Genomic DNA, 24,079 nt, shown 5'->3' with positions numbered 1-24,079 from the left:
CACATGACGTCAGAGGTTTTACTGCAGGCTTTGAGGTTGCAAGAGGAGGGTTAATGACCTTCAAGTCTTCTCAGAATAAGTGCACATGATCGATCTGTGCATTTCATTTTCTTGTTAATATAGGGGTGAAACGCAGCTGGTACTTTATAAATGGTCTTTTGTAAAGAAATAAAGTTATGCTAGTGGACCTATCAGTGAGGAAGCAGAAAATGTATGATCATTATCATTTATGATCAAAGGATGGAGATAAATGTAGCAAATTAGCTCTAAGAAATATTAATAATCAATAACTTGTTATAATTGATCATGAATATTTGGATCAGTTAATAGAATAAACTTAATGTAGTAAAATACTATTACAATCAATTAACCTGTGCCATGAACACTAATTGTTTATTAATTCTAAGAAATGTACATTTCCGGGGCGTGGGAAATGTCTTTCTTACTGTTCAGTACTATTCAGAGCCTGTAGTCAAAATGTATGATTAGGGACTCCAGTATATGAGCTTGGGACACAGACAACTTTACATGTGACATGAACAAGACTTTATTAACTACTAAACATTTAAACTACTCTAACATACACATACATACATGCATACAGTTTACCAAGGGAAAGAGAGCTGAAGCAGAATACAGGAAAGCAAGAAGTTATAGCATTGTTTGAAATTCAGCAGATCAACAGCATTGAGCAAACCATCAGTTTAGTTCTAACACGTCCTTCTTAAAAAGGGGTAAGGATACTTAATGTATAAAATAATGAGACTAAGTTTGATACTTGTATGTCTCGCCCATTTGAATTAAACTGTCCTGATGCAATTTGTTGAGGCTCTTGTTGATCTTTGCTGATGTTGTCTTGATGAGAGAGAACCAGTGGGAGTCAGAGGATCTTTGGTGAATGGAAAGACAAGGCCGCAGCCTGGCACAAGCTTGGGGGTCCTTAGAAAACTTCTAGTTCAGCATCATCGTCACATCAGGATTACAGAAAGGGACTAACAGACTAAGAGACGTGATCTTGTGATCAGTGATTTTTAAAGCATGAAGATGTCACACCCTCTGGAGGTGTGTGAGCCAATTAGAAGTTGGAGGGAATTTCTATACGACCTTTTGTTCATGCAGGACTTTGAACATGTAATTCAAATCTTCAAGATTCTTATAATACTATTGCGTCACAAAGTTAGCAAAATGTAATGTAAATTAACAAATGGGGGACGAAGATTGGAGTTTATAGAGACTGAAAATGCTACACATATGATTTTGGTTAACCATAGTATGCAAGTATGAAACATTAACCCAGTAATCCAGAAGTGTTTAAAAGAGAGAACGAATTCATAGGCCAAACCACATAAAACGAAAATCATAAGATGGGAAAATTAGATACATGTTTATACATTTCTCAAGAGGTTAGAATATATAGGATTAAAAGGGTTTATTTCTCCTTCTCAGCTAGAATTAAGTGGGAGTCACAACTCTCTGCAAATTCCTTTTGGGGTCGTAAAACATTTTATCAGTCTTTATGTGTCCTGTACAGGACATCGGGTTCTGCCAGTGTGTTATCTTCATTTGGGATGTTAGTTTTGGGGGAAGTTTCATAGACATTTGTTGGGAGAGTGAGTTTGCTGGATTATTCATTAAATATAATGAATAATTTGTGTGCGTCTGATTGGTCCAGATTTTATTTTTTATTGATGCTCTAGTCATTGATAAGGTAAGTAAGTGTCCCTAATAAGTATTTGGACACTTTTTTAAACATTAAAAAATGTCCAAGGACACAGAAAGTATCCAACAATAATGTATGTCTTGTTTTATCTTTTAAAACCTACAGTAACAAAACCTATTTTGATTCAAATGTGTGCTTGTGCTCACCAAGGCTGCATTTATTTGACCCAAAATACAGTAAAAGACAAATAGTAATATTGTCAAATTAAAATAAGTCGTTTTTGTTTATTTAAAAAAAGTAATATTGTAAAAATATTATTGCAAATTAAAAATTTTATTAATTAAAAAAATTCTATTTTAAAATGTACTTTGTGTCGGCAAAGCAAAATTTTCAGCATCATTACTCCAGTCTTCAGTGTATTAACTTATTTACTTATTATAATTGCCACTTAGTTTGATATTGTTATATAATGTAGTGACATCATACATGTGGCTGAAATTCCCAAATATTTTTGGGGTCTGTGAAATAAATATGTCCTCCTGATGGTCTTGCAGGAGTAGTCACCAAGTTATTCCACAGAAGCCTCCAATTCCACTTCTGCGTGGCCTGTTTTCTCTCTTCAGTCTCAATTGTCTGGTGTGTGTTGAAGTCATTTCTCCTTTATTATCTAAGAGAAAACGAGAGCATCCTGTTATGATCGTTGCGATAGTGACCAGTCGCATAACAGGAAGATTTATAAGGCTTTGTTCCCTTGTATTTGCAGCTTCTTTTTTCGAGCAAACTTTAGTCAGTATCTCTCTGTACGATCACAGTTTCTACTCCCTTCTGTGAATTATATCAGGAAACTTCTAAACTTTGGCCATGGAGACTGGTACACGGCTGTAACACTGATAAAGTGGTACCATACTGATCCATGCTCTCCTCACATCCTGTATCTCTGTTACCATGACGATCAGTGTCTCAGTTTACACTAGAGGTCTAGTGTAGCTGTCTTTACGCTTATTGCTATTTTGAGAAAAGCACAGAGCTGCAAAACAGTCACACTATTACTTTGTATCATTGCACCCTTGGTGGAATGTGTGTAGGTTTTGATCAAAGGAGTGTAGCTTAAAAAAGCTCCCTGAACAATTGAATCTGTAAATACAAAGAACTAAATTAAACACAGAGGGAGCAATTCTTAAAGACATAAAACTGAGGCTGACACATTAACTGTAAGAGGATATAAAACGTACAGATTACAGCTCAGTTAACCTGCTGTGGGATAAAAGAGGATTATGGTGATATCAAGTTTTTGTGCTGAATAAAGTAAAATGAAGGCCTTGGGACAGGGGCAGATATGTTGTTAATAATAATAATCATAACTTATACATTTCTTTAAAAGCACAGTTTACCTAAAATTTAAAATTCTGTCATAATTTACTCACCCTCATGTCATTTCAAACTAGGGGTGTAACAGATCGCATGATGATCAATATGGATCAGGTCCAGGCCTATGGCAAGCCGGTTTAACTTTTATTCATTTCCAGGATATGAATTCTTGATATCAAAAATTCAATTTTAAATAGTTAAAATTATAGTTATTGATATCAGGAATTAGATTTATACTAGCAACAATGGCAATTTTTGATATCAGAAATTACATTTCCACTAGTAACAATGCTAATTCTTGATATCAACAATTACATTTTTACTAGTTAAAATGCTCATTCTAGATATCAAGAATTGTATTTCAACTAGTAAAAACTATAATTCTTGATATCTGTTATTGTATTTTCACTAGTGAAATGTCACCATAGGCTGCCATTCAAAATTAATTGTTGATATCAACAATTGATTTCTTACTAGTAGAAATATAATTTTTGATATCAATAAATACATTGTTACTAGTAAGAATGTGAATTCCTGATATCAATAATTAAATTGTCACTAGTTGAAGTGTCTATTCTTGATATCAACAATTTAATTGCTACTAGTAAAAACTTTCATTTTTGATATCTGAAAATGTATTTCTGATATCAATATTATTTCAGATATCTAAAATGGCTTTCTTACTAGTAACAATCACATTCATGATATCAGAAATTAACAGTCACTAGTGAAAATGGAATTATTGATATCAAAAATGAACATTGTTACTAGTAGCAATTCAATTGTTGATATCAAGAATAGACATTTCAACTAGTGACAATTGAATTCTTGATATCAAAAATAAAGGTTTTTACTAGTAAGAATTGTATTTCTGATATGTAAAAGTGGAATCGCAACTAGTAAGAAATCAATTATTGATATCAACAATTGATTTTGAATGGCAGCCTATGGTGACATTTCACTAGTGAAAATACAATAACAGATATCAAGAATTATAGTTTTTACTAGTTGAAATACAATTCTTGATATCTAGAATGAGCATTTTAACTAGTAAAAATGTAATTGTTGATATCAAGAATTAGCATTGTTACTAGTGGAAATGTAATTTCTGATATCAAAAATTGCCATTGTTGTTAGTATAAATCTAATTCCTGATATCAATAACTATAATTTTAACTATTTAAAATTGAATTTTTGATATCAAGAATTCATATCCTGGAAATGAATAAAAGTTAAACCGGCTTGCCATAGACGGCAGCCTAAATCTGCTGCTGTCGCTGTCATTAATGTTAATCAAACAACAAAACATCTTTAACAAAGATTAATCTAGCTATATTTAATTTATACAGTAAACACTTAAGTGTTATTTTATATCTTACATTTCTGTATGATAACTAGCCTACTGTTAGCCCTTTTTGTAACTTTGTTATGTTGTATTTATCTATGCTTGTAATTTGTGTATTTGTTATTTTATTACTGACTGTTCACTTGTCTTTAATAATGTGTCGGAATGTGTCATATTTCATGGTGCTTTTCCTCATTTTTCACCTCCCTGGTCTCCATCCATTTTCATGGTATGGAAAATAGCAGTGTGAACATTCTGCTAAACATCTCCTTTTGTGTTGCACAGTAGAAAGGAGATCATACAAATGTAGTTTTTGGGTGAACTGTTCTTTGAATATCTTACTGAATCTGAAAGTTGTTTTGCTTCTACACTGGGACAGGACTAACAAACTGCATTAGGCAAATGTATCTGTGACATCATGAGAGTAATAAAAGCCCATTTGCCAGCAGAACTCAGCCAGAACATCCATCCATCCAACAAAGAGTGGTCTTGTCCTGGAGTTACGGTGCAGTCACGGGAGTATCGGTGAGTATCCACTTCTTTACTTGAGACAAATTGTTACCATAGAAGTTGATTCCGTGGTGTGCCGTCCATTGAGCTGGACAAGTTGTTTAAATTTTGATTTAAACACTTGTTGATTGATTTGAAACAATAAAACTTTCTGAGGCAGTGAAGAGATGTTTCATACAGTTGTTCAGTCTTTTTCAATTCTGCATGCATGGGAGAGGCAGGGAGCCACAAGGAAATCAAGTGACTTGCCTTAAGTGTCAGGGTGACGGATGCAGCACAATGGAGCAGTTGTGGAGGTTTAAGATAAGATGGCCTTGTACAGGGAATCCTGTCGGTGTCCGCAAGCGTTTTACAGAGAAGTAAATGAGGAAAATGGACTGGTAAAAGTTTGATAAATGATTAATGCTACCATCCCATTAAACAATAACTCTCTGATTTATAAACCAAAGGTCTTACAAAGATAAAACTTAGAGGAAGTTATAAAGAATTTTTAATATTGAGTAATGAGACAATGCAATGGCTTTGTGAGCAAATCAATTGTCTATTCTAGTCTGTCCCAGGACAGAATTGAAAACATCACTGTGTAGTCAACTTTGCTGAACTATGTCATATGACAAGGACGCCTCCAGTTCTGCGTGCGAGTTACTGTAAATGTGTTTGTTGAGGGCTCTCAAGAACTAGCATGAAACACATTGTCACTGTAGTGACTCCTTTATTTTGTACATGTTTTCTACATTTACAAATTTAGAAAAAATTCTAGCTGGACTTAAAGTTTAAGTAGATAATTCTCAAAGCATAGTTGCATTTGTGTGCCGTGTGTGTCTTTGTGAATATTAAAATACAGGATGCATAAGTTAGTCATATTATTTGATAGAATTAACTGTCTGATATGAAATCCAAGATCAATTTTTTTAAAATAAAACCTTCACTGAACTTCAGCCCTAAAACATACACTACTGTTCAAAAGTTTAGGGTTTGTAAGATTTTTTTTTAATGTTTTTGAGAGAAGTCTCTTATGCTCACCAAGGCTGCATTTATTTGATCAAAACACAGTAAAAACAGCAATAGCTGTAAAATATTATTACAATGTAAAATAGCTGATTGTATGTTAAAATAGTTTAATACAGTTATTTTTTTAAACAGTTGTGCTGCGTAGAGTGATGCATTTGTTTCAGGATTCATTGATGAACAGAAAATATATGAATGTGAATATATTAATTGAATAAATATTAAAATATTCATGTCTTTACTGTCACTTTTGATCAATTCATTGTCTCCTTGCTGAACAAATAAAAAAAAACTCTATTATGTTCACGCTGCTTTTGTGCCAGAGAGAGCATTGACAGATGAGAAGAGGAATCCGAGATTTCTTTTGGATATGTGCAGACAGGAAATAGATAGGAAGTGTGACCCAAAGTAAGATTTCATCAGTGGCTTTCATGAGCCTGTAAGCCCTTTAAATGATGTGTGACAGAGCGCAGGCTTATGAACCAATGTGTGTCTCGAGATTGAATTGCCTGACACACTCATCTTCCTCAACATTGCTGTCAGCAGTGAGAAGCCAAATGCCTATTTTTCTGAAAACGTTCAATCTCTTTTTACAGTGTACTGCTTTAAAAAATTTTACTGGACATAGCATCATATTTATCCCAAAATCCTTTCAGAATAGATGGATAGGTTGGTTGATTGATTGTTTGATTAATTGATGTAATGTCTAGGTGTGAAAATGTACAGTACTTTCAAGGAGGACAGTGATTGACAATGTTTTACAGGAGAGCTCCTGAAAAGTCTTGTGACTCTAATTGGTGTTCCTGCTGACAGTACAGTTCATGTAACGAGACAAGCATGAACAGTCAATGGCTGCTCAGATATGCTGTAGTCACAAGACACTGAGGAAAGAAACACTTTTCCCACCAAAGTCAAGGTTCCAGCAAAATACACTCAGCCGTTTCATTTGGTTAGTTTTAAACATTTGTGAATAGTAATGATCATTTTACTCAGTTACTATGCCAAAGTGTTTCATTGTTTAAAAAAAATATACATTTTAATGTTTGGAAATTTTTATTTTGAAGTGAAAAAAAAACAAAACAAGAGAGACATGATATCCAATTTGTGAATGAATCATTCTTATGAGCCCCTTCTTTTTGATGCGATTCACAAATTGCACTGAATGATTCTATTCAACTATAGATCCGATTGCAGCAATTAACAATTCACTGATTCAGTGATCCGGTTGGAGCAAGTCTCGTTAATGAGCAATCGAATTGGTGTGGTCTAATTCAAAATGAGCAAAGAAAATATGACCCTTTTCTCTCAAAGCAATAAAAAACAAGATCCTCAAAGCTAGAGTTTTCTGACACCTCATAATTCACCTCAACTAGAGTGTTCTGAAACCTCATAATTCACCTCAACTTTTTATGTCATCAATTATGTCATTTTTAGATTTTGTAACTAATAATCATGAATTTGTATGTGTAACCGGTCTTACTCGAACCGCTCCGAGTGGCATTTGAACTGGCGTCTCCGACATGGGAGGTGGGTGCGCTACAAGGACACTAAAGACTGCAGCCTCTAGCAGCAGTCACCAGCGCGCCTCATGAGGCCGGAGGAGTGAGGTTTACACGCACAGCTCTTACTGGCCTACGTTACATATGTTTAAAATTATGATTCAGTGATTTAATCATTTTTTTCTCACATAGCAGAAATGGGCTTCCATAGTATATCAAGTAGTTCAAAAAATTAACTTACCAAAGTATTCAAAAGTAAAAAGTTTGTACTTTTACTCAAGTGAAAATTTTAAAGGTTTTGTGTACTTCATCCACCACTTTGAACTAATGAGCAGTTAATTCCTGAGACAGAGAGTCTTTCATTGCCATGAAATAAGATGACGAGGAAGACAGAGCAAAAAAAAAAAAAAATCAGACAGACAGAACAAGTCATGTTTGCCAGTGATTGTCATCCGAAATGACTAGTAGAGACAGAAAGTTGAAAGAGACAGTGAGTGTAAAACTATACAAAGGGGAGTGAAAGTGTGGGAGAATTTCAGATAAACACTGGCATCACCTGCATGCCAGAGTCATGCCATCATCAACATCTTGTGGTCCGCCACAATACACTGCCAATAACATCTCTCTCTCTCTCTCTCTCTTTTTTTTCCACAGAATGGGACAAAACCAGGGCAAGGAGGGGGAGTCAGTGCAGGACAACAGCTCTGCAGGACCAGAGGAAAAGGGACCAAACCCAGACCCTGGGGGGGCAACAGAGGAAGGAAATCCAACCATTGAGACTCACGATGTCGGGACAGATGAGGAGAAAGCAGCCGCTGGAAGGTTGGATGGAGGCCCAGGCAGGGAGTCACCATCACCGACACCAGAGCAGAGTTTGGATTCTCATGATAAGGTGTGTGCTCCCACGGATGCGTGGGTTGTGGAGGGAGGGGATGGCGGGAAAGTGGGAGGAAGAAAGAGTAGTGAGGAAGGCAGGACTGAACCTCTGGCTCCACAGCAGCTGAATGGAATCACACAGTCTGACAGCTGCCTGCAAGGCACATGGACGGCTGGTGAACCTGATCACGAGAGAAAAGACTCGAAGAGTATGCAGGAAGAATATCTAGAACATCAGGAAAACCTTGAATGTGACTTTCCTGGTAAAGACCAAGTTGAAAGTGCTCACGAAGGAGAAAACAGGAGTAAGAAGTGTGCTTCCTATGTAAAGGACGAAATGGAATCTGTTTGTGGAGATGACGACAAGCTAAAGTGCCAGGAAGGGGACAGAAAACTAGATTTTGATGCTGTGGTGACAAATGCAGGGCCTACTTGGGAGATTCTGGAATGGAAGGACATTTCAAAACCATGTGGTGGGGACGCCAACGTTCAAGACAAAGCTTTGGTCATTACCGAAAATGTGGAGTTGAAGACCAGCAAGACAGAATCACATAACAAGAGGCCGTTTAACAAGCCCAGCACATCAAACCTTGTGATGAACTCACAAATGGAGACATCAAAGGACATTACTGAGGCAATTCAGCAAGTCAAAGAAGGAATACGGGAGAGGTCGCCAGAGAATCCAGATAAGGTTGTAACAGAAACCCCAAAAGCTGAACATTGTTCCCCGAAGAACGTTGAAACCCAGGGGCGGTCAATGAAGGATGTCTGCAGAGCCAGAGAAAACGTTACTTGGTGTCAGCCAACAGATGATGTCATGAAGACCAGATTTACTAGTTCATCGCTGGCAGGTGCGGATTTACAAAACAAAGCTGTGAGCCTGAAACGAACGCAGAGCCCAGAGGACCTCAGCCCCTTAGAAGTGGCATCCAAGTCACCTCAGGGTCGCGCTGAGAGCCATCGACAAATATCTGCAGGCGAATTCACACAGGATGAGCTTCAGAAAGAAAGTCAATTTAATGTGTCAGACTTGGAGAGCCCTAGGATAAAGGAACCTTCACTTGAGAGATCACCCGCTGGAGGTCATAAAAATAAAGATGGCATTAGAGAGACTGAAGAAAGAGAAAATCTGGAATCTGCTTCAAAGGGTCTCTATCGTTCCCATGCAATGAAAACCGAGATAAAAGATCTTTCTCTGCGTGGAACAGAAACGGAAGAGGGTTGTTTTGTGACATCTAATATTGCCAGTGTAAGTATGCTGAGTGAAAACAAACCCTGGCTACAAAGCTATGAAGATGAGAAATGTATTACATTCTCTGAAGCCATTACGGATTCACACCCCCCATCTAAATCTGATGTTCAAGTTATGCAAAAAGATGAAAAAGAGGATTCCCCTCTTTCAGCAAAGGCCAAAGTACACACAGAGATAAGTCTAGAGTGGTTGCTGGCAGAAATGAGTCCACATACAGTGATACAAACCGTTCCAGAGACAGTGAAGGATACTAAACATAGGATGGATCCAGAAAATACCTCTTCTTTAAGTGCAGTGATTGATGTAGAAGATGCTACCAAACAGCAGAGATTAGAGAGAGATGCTAACACTAACTTGGGCGACATGACAACATCCGAGAGAGACAAGGTCAGCAAGTCTAATCAGAATACCATCAGCTCAAAAACGGATGTGCGTAAGGAAACATCTGCAAATACTTTCATCTCTGAGCTCATTGCTGGTCCTGAGACAGCTTCAAATCCCATAGATGACAGGCTGGGCATGGACAAGAAAACAGAAGTCACTCTGTCTGGTTTTTCTCAACAAGAGCATTGTTTTTTGAATATTTTAACAAATGCATCAACCTATTCCATTGTAAGCCAGACAGATATTTCCGACCAGGTCCAGGATGGTTGCATTGCAGGATCTGCATTAGCAGACAGTGCAGCAAACACATCTGCTGCACAAGATGTGCAACATTCCTCCTCCATGTGCAACCTAATAAGTATGCAAGCTAACGAGAAACAAGATAAAAAGCAGACCAAGCTGTCGACACATGCTCATTTTCATGTGTTAAGGGAGAAACATTTAAGCCAGCTTGACCTCAAGCACGCAATAGAAAGCGACCTGACCACCATCATGGAACCACCGCAGGGTGCACAGAAAAGACATGTTTCAGATATGATAAAGGAAACTATTGAGTTGCAGAAGAAGATGAAGGAGTGGACCAAGCCAGCTGATGCCCTGGTTGATCTGACCTTAGATCCAACACAGTCTGTGAAAGTATCAAAGATGAAAGCTGCATTTGATCCACCAAAGAAATCACCTGACAAAGCACTAGAGAGAAAACCTTCAGTAAGAAAAGGTAGGAACATTTCTGAAAAAGGGAGTTGTTTATGTAATGCAATGACCCCATGCTTGGCAGATAGAGAGATGGAGCAGAAACCCCCTGGGATGATATGCTTGCAGTATGTAGGCCAATGTATGTATGTATCTATCTATCTATCGAGGAAATTGTGAAATTGTTATTTCCAGCATAATGGTGCCATCTTGTGGCAATTTCATTACAGGAAAATCAGCCTCAACATATAGGTTGTATCACAGTTGGAGGAAAAGCCAAATAAATAAATATCCAAAATTCATTGTGTTTAGAGCTCATTGTGTTATCACAATGATACTATCAACTTACCAATCGATGTAACTTAGTTTTCACTGACTTCACTAAATGCATGACGTCCTCAACGCTGAACTGGTTCGACTAGTAAGCGCAGTCACGTCGACACTATCGTCCACTGACTCCACACACTCAAGTTCATACCTGTTTACGCTCTGTGTGGGCAGGGCTAAGATTTGTATGTTTTGTGATTGGTGATCTTTGATGCCACTCATTTCCCATTTATCTAATCGTGTTCTTTGTGGGGCGGAGAAAACGAAACAAGGCGTGGCTTCCGGCGAGTCTCGGACAAGTTGAGTGAGGCAGAGGCATTGGGAACATTCACGCGATCAGGGAGTGCTGCTGTAGAAAGCAAAATTAAAGTCGGGCTTGGAAATATTTTTTTCTACGACAGCTGAGAAGGTAAGAATAGGCGCAAACTCAATCTGTCACGTAATTTTTATAACATGAGGCAAAGATTGTATTGGTGTGCGTAAGTTTAAGAATCTGTCTATGCGAAGGGATCATGGCAGCGTGGATCAGGCCAGATGGGCTGATCTGCAATGCTCAAAACGGGGGATTGCTTTAACAAATTCATGTTTCATATCTGAACTGAACTGACATGCTTTCAGGGTGGATATGTAATGCTTTGATTTGTATGGATGGATTAAGTAACCCATTTGCCTCTTTGTTTGTGGGAACCAAAGGTTGCTGCATCTGTCTCTCTCTTTTATAAGTTTACAATATTTGAATTAACAATAATTGTAATAATAATATAAAATGTTAGAAACTTAACTTTTCTGTTTTAAATTTGTTAGTTTATAATGTTATAGTATTTGATTTGAAATCACTAGTGTGAAATGTTCGAATATTTATTTGCTGATCACATTAGAGGAACAGAGAGCAAGTGATCACTAAAAAAGTTTAGCCACTTTAATTTGCCACACAAGCCAATGTGATAAAACGTTAGATTGATTTTTTGTTGGCAACGCCTATCTTGATTAAGTTGTTGGAACTGTCAGTCTAGTCTGGTTTGTCCTGTGTTCACTGCTCAGAACAACAATGAAGGTTTATGTCAGTATCACAGAAGTGTCAAGCCTAGGGACAAGTGATCTCCAGCAGATATGCAGTCATCAAATTATTTTAATAAATCAGTGAGTATGCAGAAGGAAAAGTAGAGAAATATAAGGTAACTTATATCAGTGACCAATACTTGTTTAAATCAGTTGGTTTATCTTCCTGTAGGTTTGGATTATCTTGTCATATCTGAGAGGGCGGATGCATTATAAACTATTTTTGAAACTTAAAGGGATAGTTCACCCAAAAATAAGATAAAAGCCTAAATTAGATTTATTCATCATATAAAGCGATCAAGTCTCTTCAGAAAATTTGGACTAAACCGCTCAATTCATATGGATTAGTTTTACGACCTCTTTATGAACTTTTTGAAGCTTCAAAATGGTAGTTGTGTAACTGTCAATGGAGGGAAAGAAAGCTCTCAGATTTCAACAAAAAGATCTTCATTTGTTTTCCAAAGATGAGTGAAAGTCTTACGGGCTCGGAACGACAAGAGGGTGAGTAGATGATGACAGAATTTTCATTTTTGGGTGAACTAACCCTTAATACAATGTGATGTCTGTGTGGAGGGTTTCTTAAAGGTGCACTCAGTAATTAACTTTTTAAAGTTTTACACAAAGAAATGAACAAAATTATTAAGAAATGTCATTGGTATGATGATACACATGGTATGAAGACTCACTCAAGTCAATATCAGCCTTCTAAAAAGGAGTTTTATTCTACATGGAGTAGGTCCCCCCTTTATGGGTGCTGCCATGTTGACATCACACGATTGGTCTTGTGACAGAGTCTATAATAATAATGCGTTTAATGTAAAACGGAGCTGAGATTGAGAATAGAAGTGGGGCATTTTTTAAAATCTGAATAAAAACAAGATAAAAGTGAGCAGAAATTTGCTGAGTGTGCCTTTCATGCAATGTGGTTTCAGGTTAAAGTATTTTATAGCCTTCCACTTTCTTTTTTCTATGATTGCAAGAATGTTGAAATGCCAAAATGTTTCTTTAATTTCAGTTTGAAATACAATAGCCTTTGGTTGTTTGGTTAATATTGTTCCATTCAGCATGACTCAACCTCAGGTTACTCTCCGTCCCTGTAATAATTTTACTGTAATTTTTACTTCTCAAATTAACCTTCAGTCATCTCAGAGGCGGAGAACAAGTGTTTGGGCTGCTACACCCAGTTAGTGTTTTAGTGAATATTATGTAGCGTGCTTGATTTTCTGTGGTTACCCATGTGTCGACCATGCTGTAATATTGTCTGGCTTGTTTCAGTTTGACTCACTAACTTGCCAGGGCAGCAGGAAAGAATATAAAAATAATGAAACCTCAAATACTGTGACATATTTTAAGGCATAAAAAAGTTTGTTTCAGAAATCTAAGAAATACCAGATGTATTTGGATTGATGCTGTCTGTTTGCAGTATTTATATACTGGTTGTTTTGACTGGGTTTACAATTCCATTTCATGGATTCAAATATTAAAATTAATTTTTTATAGAATGAGGAGGATAAAAGTACATTGTACATGAATAAAGGTAAATTATGGTTTAGTTAAAGTTATAGCCCTTTAGATCAGTTATAGACCAGTCTTTGTTCTTGTTTAGCCATTGCTGGTGCATGATAGCTTGAGGCCACGCTGAAATCTTGACATGGCAATGTTTGGGCTGGTTGTCAGAATGCATCAGGCTGTTTATGCGTATGGACGTCATTGCATCGGCTACTCTGTGCCTGTTTCCTTGTGCTCCTTGGGAAATGGGTCAGGATGCTGGGTTAAATTAGTCTGGAGATGCAGGAAGTTGCCGCAAGGCTGGAGAGGATGCAGCTTCGGCAGTGTGTGTGTGTAAGAGAGATAGAGAAAAACAACTGGACATATATAGGCAGAGGGAATCTGTTGAGAGTTTTAAGGAAGTCTTGTTTCCTCTAAATACAGACAGTTTCAGGTTATATTTCACATGCAGATACGGTTTTTATTTTTGGTGCACGTCCTTTAGGCTGCATGCGTCAGAGTTGAGCTTTGCGATGGATATCTCATCATCAGCAGGTATGCAGGGTTAAATGCAACCCTTTTTCAAGACATGCTTTATTTTAACTTCTGATGAGGAAGATTTGCCCTGTCACATTGATATATTTTTTTTACGGCAATTAACGGGTTAGAAGAGTTGCTATGGAGGTTTTGACATCTCAACTTTTTAAAAATTCATTTCTATTCATTGTTTCCTGCATGGCAATTAGCTGCATAGTCAAATGTCACCTTTTACAAGCCGTGAAAGCACGTTCAAGAGTGATCATTTCACCAAGACGCACCTTTTTTTTGTTGTTGATTATGCGACTATGGGTCTTCAATGGTTAAACAACAGATCTAGCTCTATTCTGAATGCTACCTTTCATGGTAATTTATTCGTTATAAACTTTAAGCTGGTGTTGGTCGTCCGAGTTGTGAGTTTCATGTGTAGAAGCTTATTATTTATGCATTTAAGCTCATAACACCAACTCGTAAACTATCTCAGGTAATGTTTATGTGCTTTACTTATGGCTTTGCATGACCTATATAGCTGTATTATTGAAAGTGACAATGGATAATTCACCTCAGATCTTGTAAATAAATTAAAAGAAACAAGAACTTTCAAATTGTCAACTGAGTGTGAACAAACAAATGTATTCTATGACAAAGATTGTTGCCGTCACTCAGTATGTAGTTTTAATAATGTTGTGTTATATTTATGAATTTGATTTGATGTACTTATTAGGGATGCTAACAGTTAATCGACACTCGGTCACGTAGAACATTCATATTTCAAATTTAAATTTTCATATTTAAATTTTCATGCGCTTCAGTAAAATTCGAAGGCATGGAACTGTCTGCTCAGCACCGCTTCAAGTCGACGCACCTAACGCTTTATCTAATGACCTGATTACTAGCCAGATAGTTGGCTGTTGTTTAAACAATGTAGATGATCACAATGGTAGAGATTCTCATAGCTTGAGCTCGTGAAAGGCAGTAGTATCTTAGCTGAAATTCCATTCTGTTTGCCCTGGAGCAGGAAGAGGATTTAGGAGGTGTCACCCCCTTCTGTATTCCCAATGGCAAATGGCAGGATCATTCAGAGTGGCCCGTCACTCATCAGGCTGATTCATCATTTACTTGCTCTCATGTTGACAAAACCCGTAGACTTTTTCTACCACTGAATAGCACACATTTTTGACGAATGTTTTCATACAATTGCAATCAATGTTCACTGATATTTTCAAGCCTCTAAAAAGACACAAAACAACATGAAAGTATCATAAAAGTGGCCCAAAAAGTCAAATTTTATATTCTCATTATAATATAATCTCCACTTTTATTACATTTGAATTGTGCTTCTGTGTCTTTTTAAAAAACTTGAAATCTTCTTCCCTATTCATTCTTACTGACGACTTTGCATGGCTGATGCTTTGCCTTCTATTTGCACATCTGAAAATGATTGGCGAATGCAATATGGAAAAAAACTGATTTAAATGAGTTGTCAGAAAGGTGTGGGATTTATACTACAGCCAGGCACGGCTACCCAAAGCATACCAAGACTCCAGGACTGCTAAATTAACTCTTGCCTAAGGGAACAGAAACTTGCTGTCACCAGTTGCATCATGCGATGAACCACACCCTGTCTGACGAGGAAGGAAGCAGAATTATCTGTCAACGTAAGATCGTTCAGTTCAGTACAAGCTAATAAACCTCAGACAAGTCGACTGTCAATTCTTCTGAGTTTTAGTGAAACAAGCTAAACTTCCACAAGGTGAATAAGTTCATAATTTGTGTAATTGACTTAATGGCCTAAGGAGTGAGACTGCGAAATTCATCACAAATCAGAGCACGAAAGTGCTCTAAATAACACAGATACACTGTCTGCCAATCTAAAGTTTGGCGTTTGTAAGATGTTTTAAAAAAGTTTTTGAAAGAAGTCTCTTTGGCTCACCAAGGTTGCATATATTGAGATCGGAAATACAGTAAAATGGTCAAATATTATTAAAATGAAGTGATATAACTTTTTTATTATAATATATTTTAAGTATCATTTATTTCTGTCAGCTATATTTTTAACAGTTGCTGATTTGCTGCTCAAAACATTTGTTACTGTTTTTTGTTGTTGTGAAAAACATTTTTTTTTTTTTGCAGGATTCTTAACTTTCAAAAGAACAGCATCTATTTGAAATATACTTGTAATAAAATAATACAATTCAAAAATTTTCACCAAAAAAAGCTTAAACCCCAACATTTTTAATGGTAGTGTAGTGTATATAGACCTTGATAGGGTTGCTTGATATAGCGGAGTATTCACAATGACAGGCAAAATAATAATATTGCAATGAGTTTTGAAAGCATGATCAAAATAGCCAGAATACTGTATGTTATAGTCTCACAAGGCCAAAGGATGTGTCAAATTTTATGAATGATGGGCTTTCCATATCTGGAAAGTTCAGTGAAGTTCAGGCCTGCAAATAAATCTCAATGTATTCAAATGCCTTTCTAGTTAGAGAGCGTATTGATCTGGATTAGAAACATCATGTCAACCTCTCCTGTGATGACATCAGGGCAGATTGGGTTGGTGCAACCTAATACTTATGTTGACTTTTGATATTGTTAACCTTCCCTCTGGGTTTAGTCTTCATGCCAGAGACAAACAGGATATGGCAACACTGAATGTCCTTAACAATTTTCTCTTATCCTTGTAGTCGTATACATCTGGGTGCCATAATAATGAACCCAGAAGTCTCAAATTAATTCTAGATGTACAGGGCTGTGGCTGACAGGAGTGAAGGGTGTGCTTGTGTTGAGAGTATTTAAATAAATTTTTTAAACAGAGCCATGTATGGTGTAAAATGGCTCTGTCTGACTACATGCAAAAACATTCTCCTTATCTTGCACTCTCTTTCTTACAAACCTTCATTTGGAGCTGTCACACGCTCGGTCTTTTGCCTTTTTTCTGCCGCAGTGTTCTGTCAGAGAGTCCAGCAATGAGTCTGATTTTATAGCAATAAAAAAAAAAAAACAGTAGGGATGGGTCTACTATAGGTAAAATTATTTGTGCGTCAATTTTCCACTTTTTATATAAAAGATGTATATGATTGATAAAACTATATTTATTATAATTTATATTTCCTCACACAAACTGTATAAAAGTTTGTGCTCTGGAATATGAATATATATATATATATATATATGTATATAATTATTTTATTTTTTATCTTTTTGAAAGAACTCTCTAAGGATGCTTTTATATGATCTTAATATACAGTTAAGACAGTAATATTGTATAATATTATTACAAATGTAACTATATATAATAGCTATAATATTTTAAAATGTAATTTTAAACCGATCCAAGTGTGCTCCAGGTGTCAAACAGTGTTCGATTGGTCTCATATTGTTCCTACCCACCCACTATACCCACCCACCACACCTGAGATCCAGTTTCCATTGGTTGAACTTTCAAATGACGTTGGAAAACACTGCGTCATGATTGCAACGTGATCGGATCCCGGAAGTCCTATAGCTTTAGCCGAGCAGCATGTAATGTCACTGATCAACACATATTGGGTGCTTCTCAAATGGAAGGCTGCGTCCTACTAAGGCTGCATATCTCGGCTGCCACGTCATCAAGCACAGCTGATGTCTGTCTCTGGATCCTTGGAAGACTGCATAAGTCTATCTGTGAGGATTTTACAGCTCACATTTTCATTTAAAGCAATTCTTTTTTCACAAATTCACACTACGCAAATTGAGCACTTCTATGTCAACAAATTTAAAAGCACTTAAGTGATGGCTATATGCACTGTAAAGTTACGCTTCTAAGCATTTGATCGTTAATTAAAACAATCGATTATGGGGATTTATGTCAATTAACATCCCTATTTCATACGTTTCTATGAAAAAGGAAGAGCACGTGTATTCTCTCATCAGCTTTTGGATAAGGCTTCCCCAGCCTTCACCCTCTTGGTTTCACCATGAATCCGGTAGACCAGTGATGCCACAGTGCTGCGTTACAAGGCTTCCTTTGTCCACTGCCGAGTTCAGGAAGTGAAGGAATCGCCTCAGATGGTTGTGGAGGCGGTATCACTCTGATTCATTGCCCAGAACTCATTGTGAAGTGAAAGTTGGCCTCAATAAAAAAAGAGAGATGTTGGCTTTTCCTCTTGATGGTTAAATGAAAGTGTGATCAAGATCATCTTTAGGTGATATAATAGCAGCATAAAAGCGATTCGTTTTCATTTTTAAGCATCTCAGCATCTGTTCACAGGGAGACGGTAGCTGGATTGAGTTTGTGGTCAGGGATCTGTGCATCATTAAGTGTCTTGCTCACAGTACTTAGTTGGTATCCATGCAGTTCAGGATTTTGACAAAGTAATCATTTATTAAATAATTAAATTAAATTAAATAATATAAACTATAATTATTTTGTCTCTGACCCTATTTTGTGGCTTAGAATCCTAGACCAACAAACTTGTTTTTATCACAGCTTGTTTTGGATGACAACACTTCTGGCCATCTGTAACCATTTTTGTTCATGTAGGCAGCCTACTAACATGGCTGGTGTGACCGTGTAAATTCCATCCTCGATTCTTTGTAGTATTATTTGTGCAGATTTTAATGGGTGAGGAGTGTGAGAGCATGCCTCCCTGCCTTATTGTTCTCATTGTTCAACATTCCTTGGAAAACTGTCCAGGATTTTTCTGAACATTAACTGGAGTTTTATGCTTTAGTGCCCAGGGTAAAATTCCCAGCCTTAAACCGTATAACCCAGAACACAAGCATGGCAAAGTGAAGTTGTTTTGCACTTCTTTTTTTTTTTACTCCATGACAGTATGTTTATTAGATGTTATCTGCATTTTGTGTTCACTTTGCAATAAATTCTCAATGTCTTTGCCAGGGTTGCTTGGCTACTTCTGATAGATTTTTTTTTTTTGCATTCCCGTGCTAATGGTGACCCACACAAGGATGCAGTTGCACACTGTTGAAGAAAACATTGCTGGATGCACTTGGAATGTACATGGACACAAAGATCAGTTTATGGTCTGGATTGATTTGGCAGTAAGTTGGCTTTCAATCCTTATTAACCTGCCAGGAAATAATGAGTAATTGGTTTTGTTGAATCTGATCGCTTTATCACTTAAAGTGATAGCACAACTCTTCACACACTAAATTAGACCTCAAATCATGTGTCTCATATCCATTGCACTACAAATGGAGCAGAATGTGTTATCCATTTGTTTATTACTTTTGGTTATAGGTTTGTTGTACTCTGTAAAAAAGAAAACTTCTGTTATATATAGTAAAAAATTGCAGCTCTGGTTACTAGACATTTTCTGTAAATTATACCCCAACAATGTTTTCAGTATTACGGGATAGCATATTGGTGCCTGTTTATTTTAAAACTTATTTCATAGTGCTATAATGTTAATATAGCAAAGCAATCTACTTGCACTACCAGAAATCAGATTTTTACCTGAACTAAATGTAACACAAAACTAGGGCTGCAACTAACGATTATTTTGATAATCGATTAATCGGACGATTATTTTTTCGATTAATCGATTAATCGGATAGAAATTAAATTAGATTTTTTTTTTTATTATAACTAAATAAAACCGTAAATCAGGGTATTTATGTGTAAAAGTGTACTTTAAAAAGTGCAAAAGCCACACATTGAGTTTTACTAATATCAATATTTGCATTGTTTTTAATGATAATTGCTGATGGCAAGTTGACAAACATGATTATTGTTAAAAAAATGATATCCAACATATTATGTTTTAACACAATTTTTGTTAAAACAAATTTACACAGACATGTTGTTCAGATGTGAATATCTGAACTAAAAACAAACTAAAAACATCTAAAATATATAATTCATTTAATTTTTATTTAAAATTAATTATATATAAGGAATATAAGGATAAAGAATATAATATATATTATATATAATATATAAAAGAATAATATAAGGATAAATTGATTAAATAAATATAGAAAGACTGAAAACAATTGTGTGAATGTAGAGCCGCAGTAGATCGCGTTTGAAAAACAATTAAAACTTAGTAGACAAATGCTATAAAAAGAGAACGGAATGGAGGTAACGTTACCCAGCAAGCTAACAGGCTTGAGTAAAGGACAGGAGAAATTATGCATTAGTGCACAAGCATTCGCTGAAAACCACTGAGTACAGTGACTAAAAAACAATATTTTACTGCTGCTGTTATTAACTGCCTTTATATTTAGTGCTTCGCTTTGTAAAGACCGTTTTAATTTAACCTATTTCAGCGGTAGCGCTATTTTAATCCATCACTTACGTTGCGAGCGAACTGATTGCGCAACCTGATGCTCGAGACAAAATACAGACATCCCAAGATCCCGGAAGTCCCGGGAGTCTCCCGCATATTGATTGCGGCTCCCTGATGCCCGCGAATTAGTTCAAACTCCCGAAATCTAGAGCGCGCAAGCAAGAGCGCGCGTGCGAGACAGAAGAGACTGCTCCAAACCGTGTAGCGCGCGCGCTCGGCAGAGCGCCTGAGGGAGAGAGACCTTGCGTGTGTGTGCGTACCAGTAAACGCCCCCCGTGACGTAAGCAGACCAACTAATCGATAATGACATTCGTTGACAACGATTTTCATAATCGATTATAATCGATTTTATCGATTAGTTGTTGCAGCCCTACACAAAACATCCTATGTACATTATACAGATAACAAAAATGAGAAGAGAAGGACTTCTTGCAATGTCCCATTACTGTTTGTCCACCATAAATTATATGGCGATTCATAGTTTTTACTTCCAAAAAAACAACCATATAAAAATTTTTCACCATAAAGGGCAAGGCAACTTAGTTAACATTTTTCATGTTATAATGTTGATTAATAGTATACTCTTCATATCTATAATAGCCTATAAGAATAGAATATTGTAGAAATTAAGAGTATGATCTGTCAATGTTTTTCATTTAATTTGTGAAATGTTTAAGAACAGTGTTTATTAGAAAGTCCTGTAACTCTTTCGTAAAGGTAATTTTTTCTTATTTTGCTGTCAAAAGCACACACTGAGGTAAACTTAGAATTTTTCTAGTTTCGTTCATAGAAATCACAGCTGCTTCTGAGTTTGTTTGTTGGAATTGTGCTGAATTGTGTAAGTGTGTTTTCACAGGCTGCATCAATGTCAGTTCCCTTAGCAAATGCAGTGTGGTTTCTGCAGGGGAGGCTGGAGAGGTTTAACAAGGCTGATTCTTTGACATCGAACCAAATTGAATTCATAAATGACACTCATTTTGCAGTTAAGAGACGGTTATGAACCTAAGAGACCGTTATGACACTACTTGAACTGTGCTTGACACTTTGCAGAGTTTTCTGTCAGGGTTTCAATCTTATTTTTTGTGCCTTGCGATTAGAGCATCATTATGAAATGTTCAAAATGTAAAATACTTTTCTTTCTTTTTATTTATTTATTTATTTTTACAATATTTCTGGAAAAATCGTGCATTCAGCTAAACAAAAAAAAGTTTGAACTTTGCAGAAACGGTCACTTTTTACTCTAACTCTATGTTTGAAACATTTGCTATTTGTTTTCCCAACAAATCCATGTTCAGCAGACTAAAGGTCAGATAATCACGGATCTTTTTTCGTACTAATTCTTTTATCCCCCGCTTTGTCCTCTGGAACATTTCTCACGCATTATATTTTGAGATTCAATTCAGAATGGAGCTCTATCATCCTGCTGTAAATTGATATTGTGTTGCTTGGCAATGAATTCACACAATTATACTTTCCCATTCTCCCGCACTCTGAGACTCCCATTGTTTCCTTTTTAGGGGACATTTTCATTCCAGTCAGTGTCTTGCTGAATAAGATTCTTCAACATATGTGATGACTACAATGTTGAGCCTTTCAGCTGGTGATTATGGCCAGATTATGTGGTGAAATTATACAGGGGACTTTTATTTGTATAAATGGATGTTTTTTATGTCATTATGTAACCGTCTTGGATGGTCTATGTGGATTTTTTTTTATGACTCATGGAAGTGTCAAGAAAGCTATTGTGTGCTGGAGTGATGCAGCATGTCGTGTTTTGTGCTAGTCGGAACATCGGCCGTTGAGTGAAGTCATTGTTTGTTAGCCTTTCTTTTGTGAAACTGATCACATCTTGGAGATTTGGATTTAATATTATGTCTGATGCCAAGCGTACACTAAAAGACTAAAGCCCTGTGTGCATTAAAATACTCAGTTTCTTGTTGTCTGTCATGTTGCACTTTGATAAGTCACAACCATTCACTGTAGTTACAATCCTAAATTTCCTACCATGTCAACAAACAACATGTTAGTATAGGCTTAAGTATAGTGTGCAAGCTGCACATTTAATATATATTGTATGAAGGTGCAAAATTTCGGGCTGATTTATCTCTGGTGGCTCCAAACCTGCATGACTTTCTTCTGTGGAACACAAAAGAAGAAATGTTCAAGAATTTTGGTAAAAAATACAGTTTGGGGGACCATTGACTTCTATTGTATAGACCAAAAACCCCAATTTTCTCAAAATATATTTTCCTCAGATGAAATAAACTAAAGTCTTTAAAACAACATGGAGTTGAACTATCCCTTTAATAGCCTACGTCTAATGGTGGTGAGCTTCAGTTTTGTAGTGTGTGTGTGTGTGTGTGTGTTCTTGGTTAAAGTAAACTAAAACCCTCAAAAATTATTCAAAGGAATCATATGGCAGGTTATTTGACTTATTCTATGGCTTGGAGTAATATTAGTTGGCCTGCCTGCTAAAATAGACCCTTGTATTCTAGCCTTTTTTGGCTGAAAATTATCTCAATGTGATTCAGTTACACATCAGAGAGTTCTGCTTTGAGAGTCTCAGAGTCAACCGGGTACGTTTTGTACTTAAAAGGCCAAATTTACTTCTCTACTTGGTTCTACCTTTTTTTTTCCATTCTTTCCTGGTGTGGTATTTTGCTGGTGTTGCTAGGCGATTCATGAGTGTTTGTAAATACAGGCTGGATTTCACCATGTGTTACTTGGCAGTAAGTCCTTGCTCTACTTTGACAACAGCAAGACTGCCTTCAGACAGCCAACCGCAGTTCGACTACATGAACCTGCTGATTCAAATCTACGCAAAGTGCAATGCCCCTCTCTCTTTTTCCCTCACGCTACTACTCGTTTTTTTCTCTTGCTCCACCTGGCCTGCAGCATGACTGCCAAGAGAGACACAGTTGTGACCCCATGCTAACTTCTCACTAAGCAGATGCAAATGAGGCAGAGTATCTGTGTATTGCATTCACTGAAGAGTTGTCTTCTGACATTTTGTTGTAGAGACTAAATACCAGCTACAGGATATTGGTGAGCAGATTTAGGCACAAGGTCAGTGCGTTTCATCTGGATTCACGGCCACATGCCACGTTGGGTGTTCAGAGCAGTGCAGATGTCAAATCAAGTGCAGCTCTGCTAATTTATGGAGCAAATTCTGTCTCCACATGTGCATGTGAGAATTACCGAAGTGCCAAAGTGCAAGACCGACAAAAAGAGGAGGAGGAATCATTCCACTTGAAAAGTTTTTGTACTTGTGTCATGTGTTTAAGTCAGATTAGTTTATTCCATTACTGAAATGGTCCTATAATTATGGGTTTACTGCAATTAGTGAGTGGTTTTTGGCTAATCCCATGATCTCAATGTTGTAATGATATTATTCATTAGTCTATTGATATTTACTGCCATTGGATATGACTCTTATGTGACTGATATCATAGGGTTAGCTCACCCAAAAAATTAAAATTGCCATCAATTACTCACAATCATGTCATTCCAAACCTGTATGTCTTTTTGTTCATCTTTGAAACAAAAATTACAGTATTTTGAATTAAATCTGAGATATTTCTGTCCCTCCATTGACAGTCCACGCAACTACCACTTTGTCGCTTAAAGTTCATAAAGAGATCTTAAAACAAATCCACATGAATCAAGCGGTTTAGTCCAAACGTTCTGAAGAAACTCAATCATTTTTATAGACGTATGAACATTGATCAGAACATAAACAGAAGCTCAACCTTACTTGCTTTGACGTGCAAGAACAAA

At 36.7% G+C, this 24,079-nt stretch overlaps 1 protein-coding gene and 1 long non-coding RNA gene across 6 annotated transcripts in view; one reads left to right on the top strand and one right to left on the bottom strand.

Moving 5' to 3' along the window:
• Window positions 1-523: 523 nt before the first annotated feature.
• LOC143749041 (uncharacterized) lies at window positions 524-11,090 on the bottom strand. Its single transcript, XR_013206874.1, has 2 exons — window positions 10,945-11,090; window positions 524-2,327 (listed from the first exon to the last, which is right to left on the bottom strand). It is a non-coding gene; the product is annotated as an uncharacterized LOC143749041 (long non-coding RNA).
• coro1ca (coronin, actin binding protein, 1Ca) overlaps window positions 4,829-24,079 on the top strand; it is a 59,132-nt gene continuing 39,881 nt past the window's right edge. The window contains exons 1-2 of one of the 5 annotated variants that reach the window (XM_077241392.1): window positions 4,829-4,898; window positions 8,045-10,620. In XM_077241392.1, coding sequence (XP_077097507.1) covers window positions 8,046-10,620 — 2,575 coding nt within the window. In that variant the 5' untranslated portion in view covers window positions 4,829-4,898; window position 8,045. Of the gene's footprint in view, window positions 4,899-8,044; window positions 10,621-11,046; window positions 11,332-11,954; window positions 12,063-12,153; window positions 12,483-13,938; window positions 14,025-24,079 lie in introns of those variants that run through there. The other 4 variants (XM_077241393.1, XM_077241394.1, XM_077241395.1 and 1 more) reach the window with 4 other exon arrangements.

This window comes from Siphateles boraxobius, unplaced genomic scaffold (assembly GCF_051911475.1).
Source record: "Siphateles boraxobius isolate OS27281-9 unplaced genomic scaffold, OSU_SipBor_1 24, whole genome shotgun sequence".
Lineage (NCBI taxonomy): Eukaryota > Metazoa > Chordata > Actinopteri > Cypriniformes > Leuciscidae > Siphateles > Siphateles boraxobius.
The sequence above is the reverse complement of the archived record's forward strand: the minus strand, read 5'-3'. Positions and strand labels throughout refer to the sequence as shown.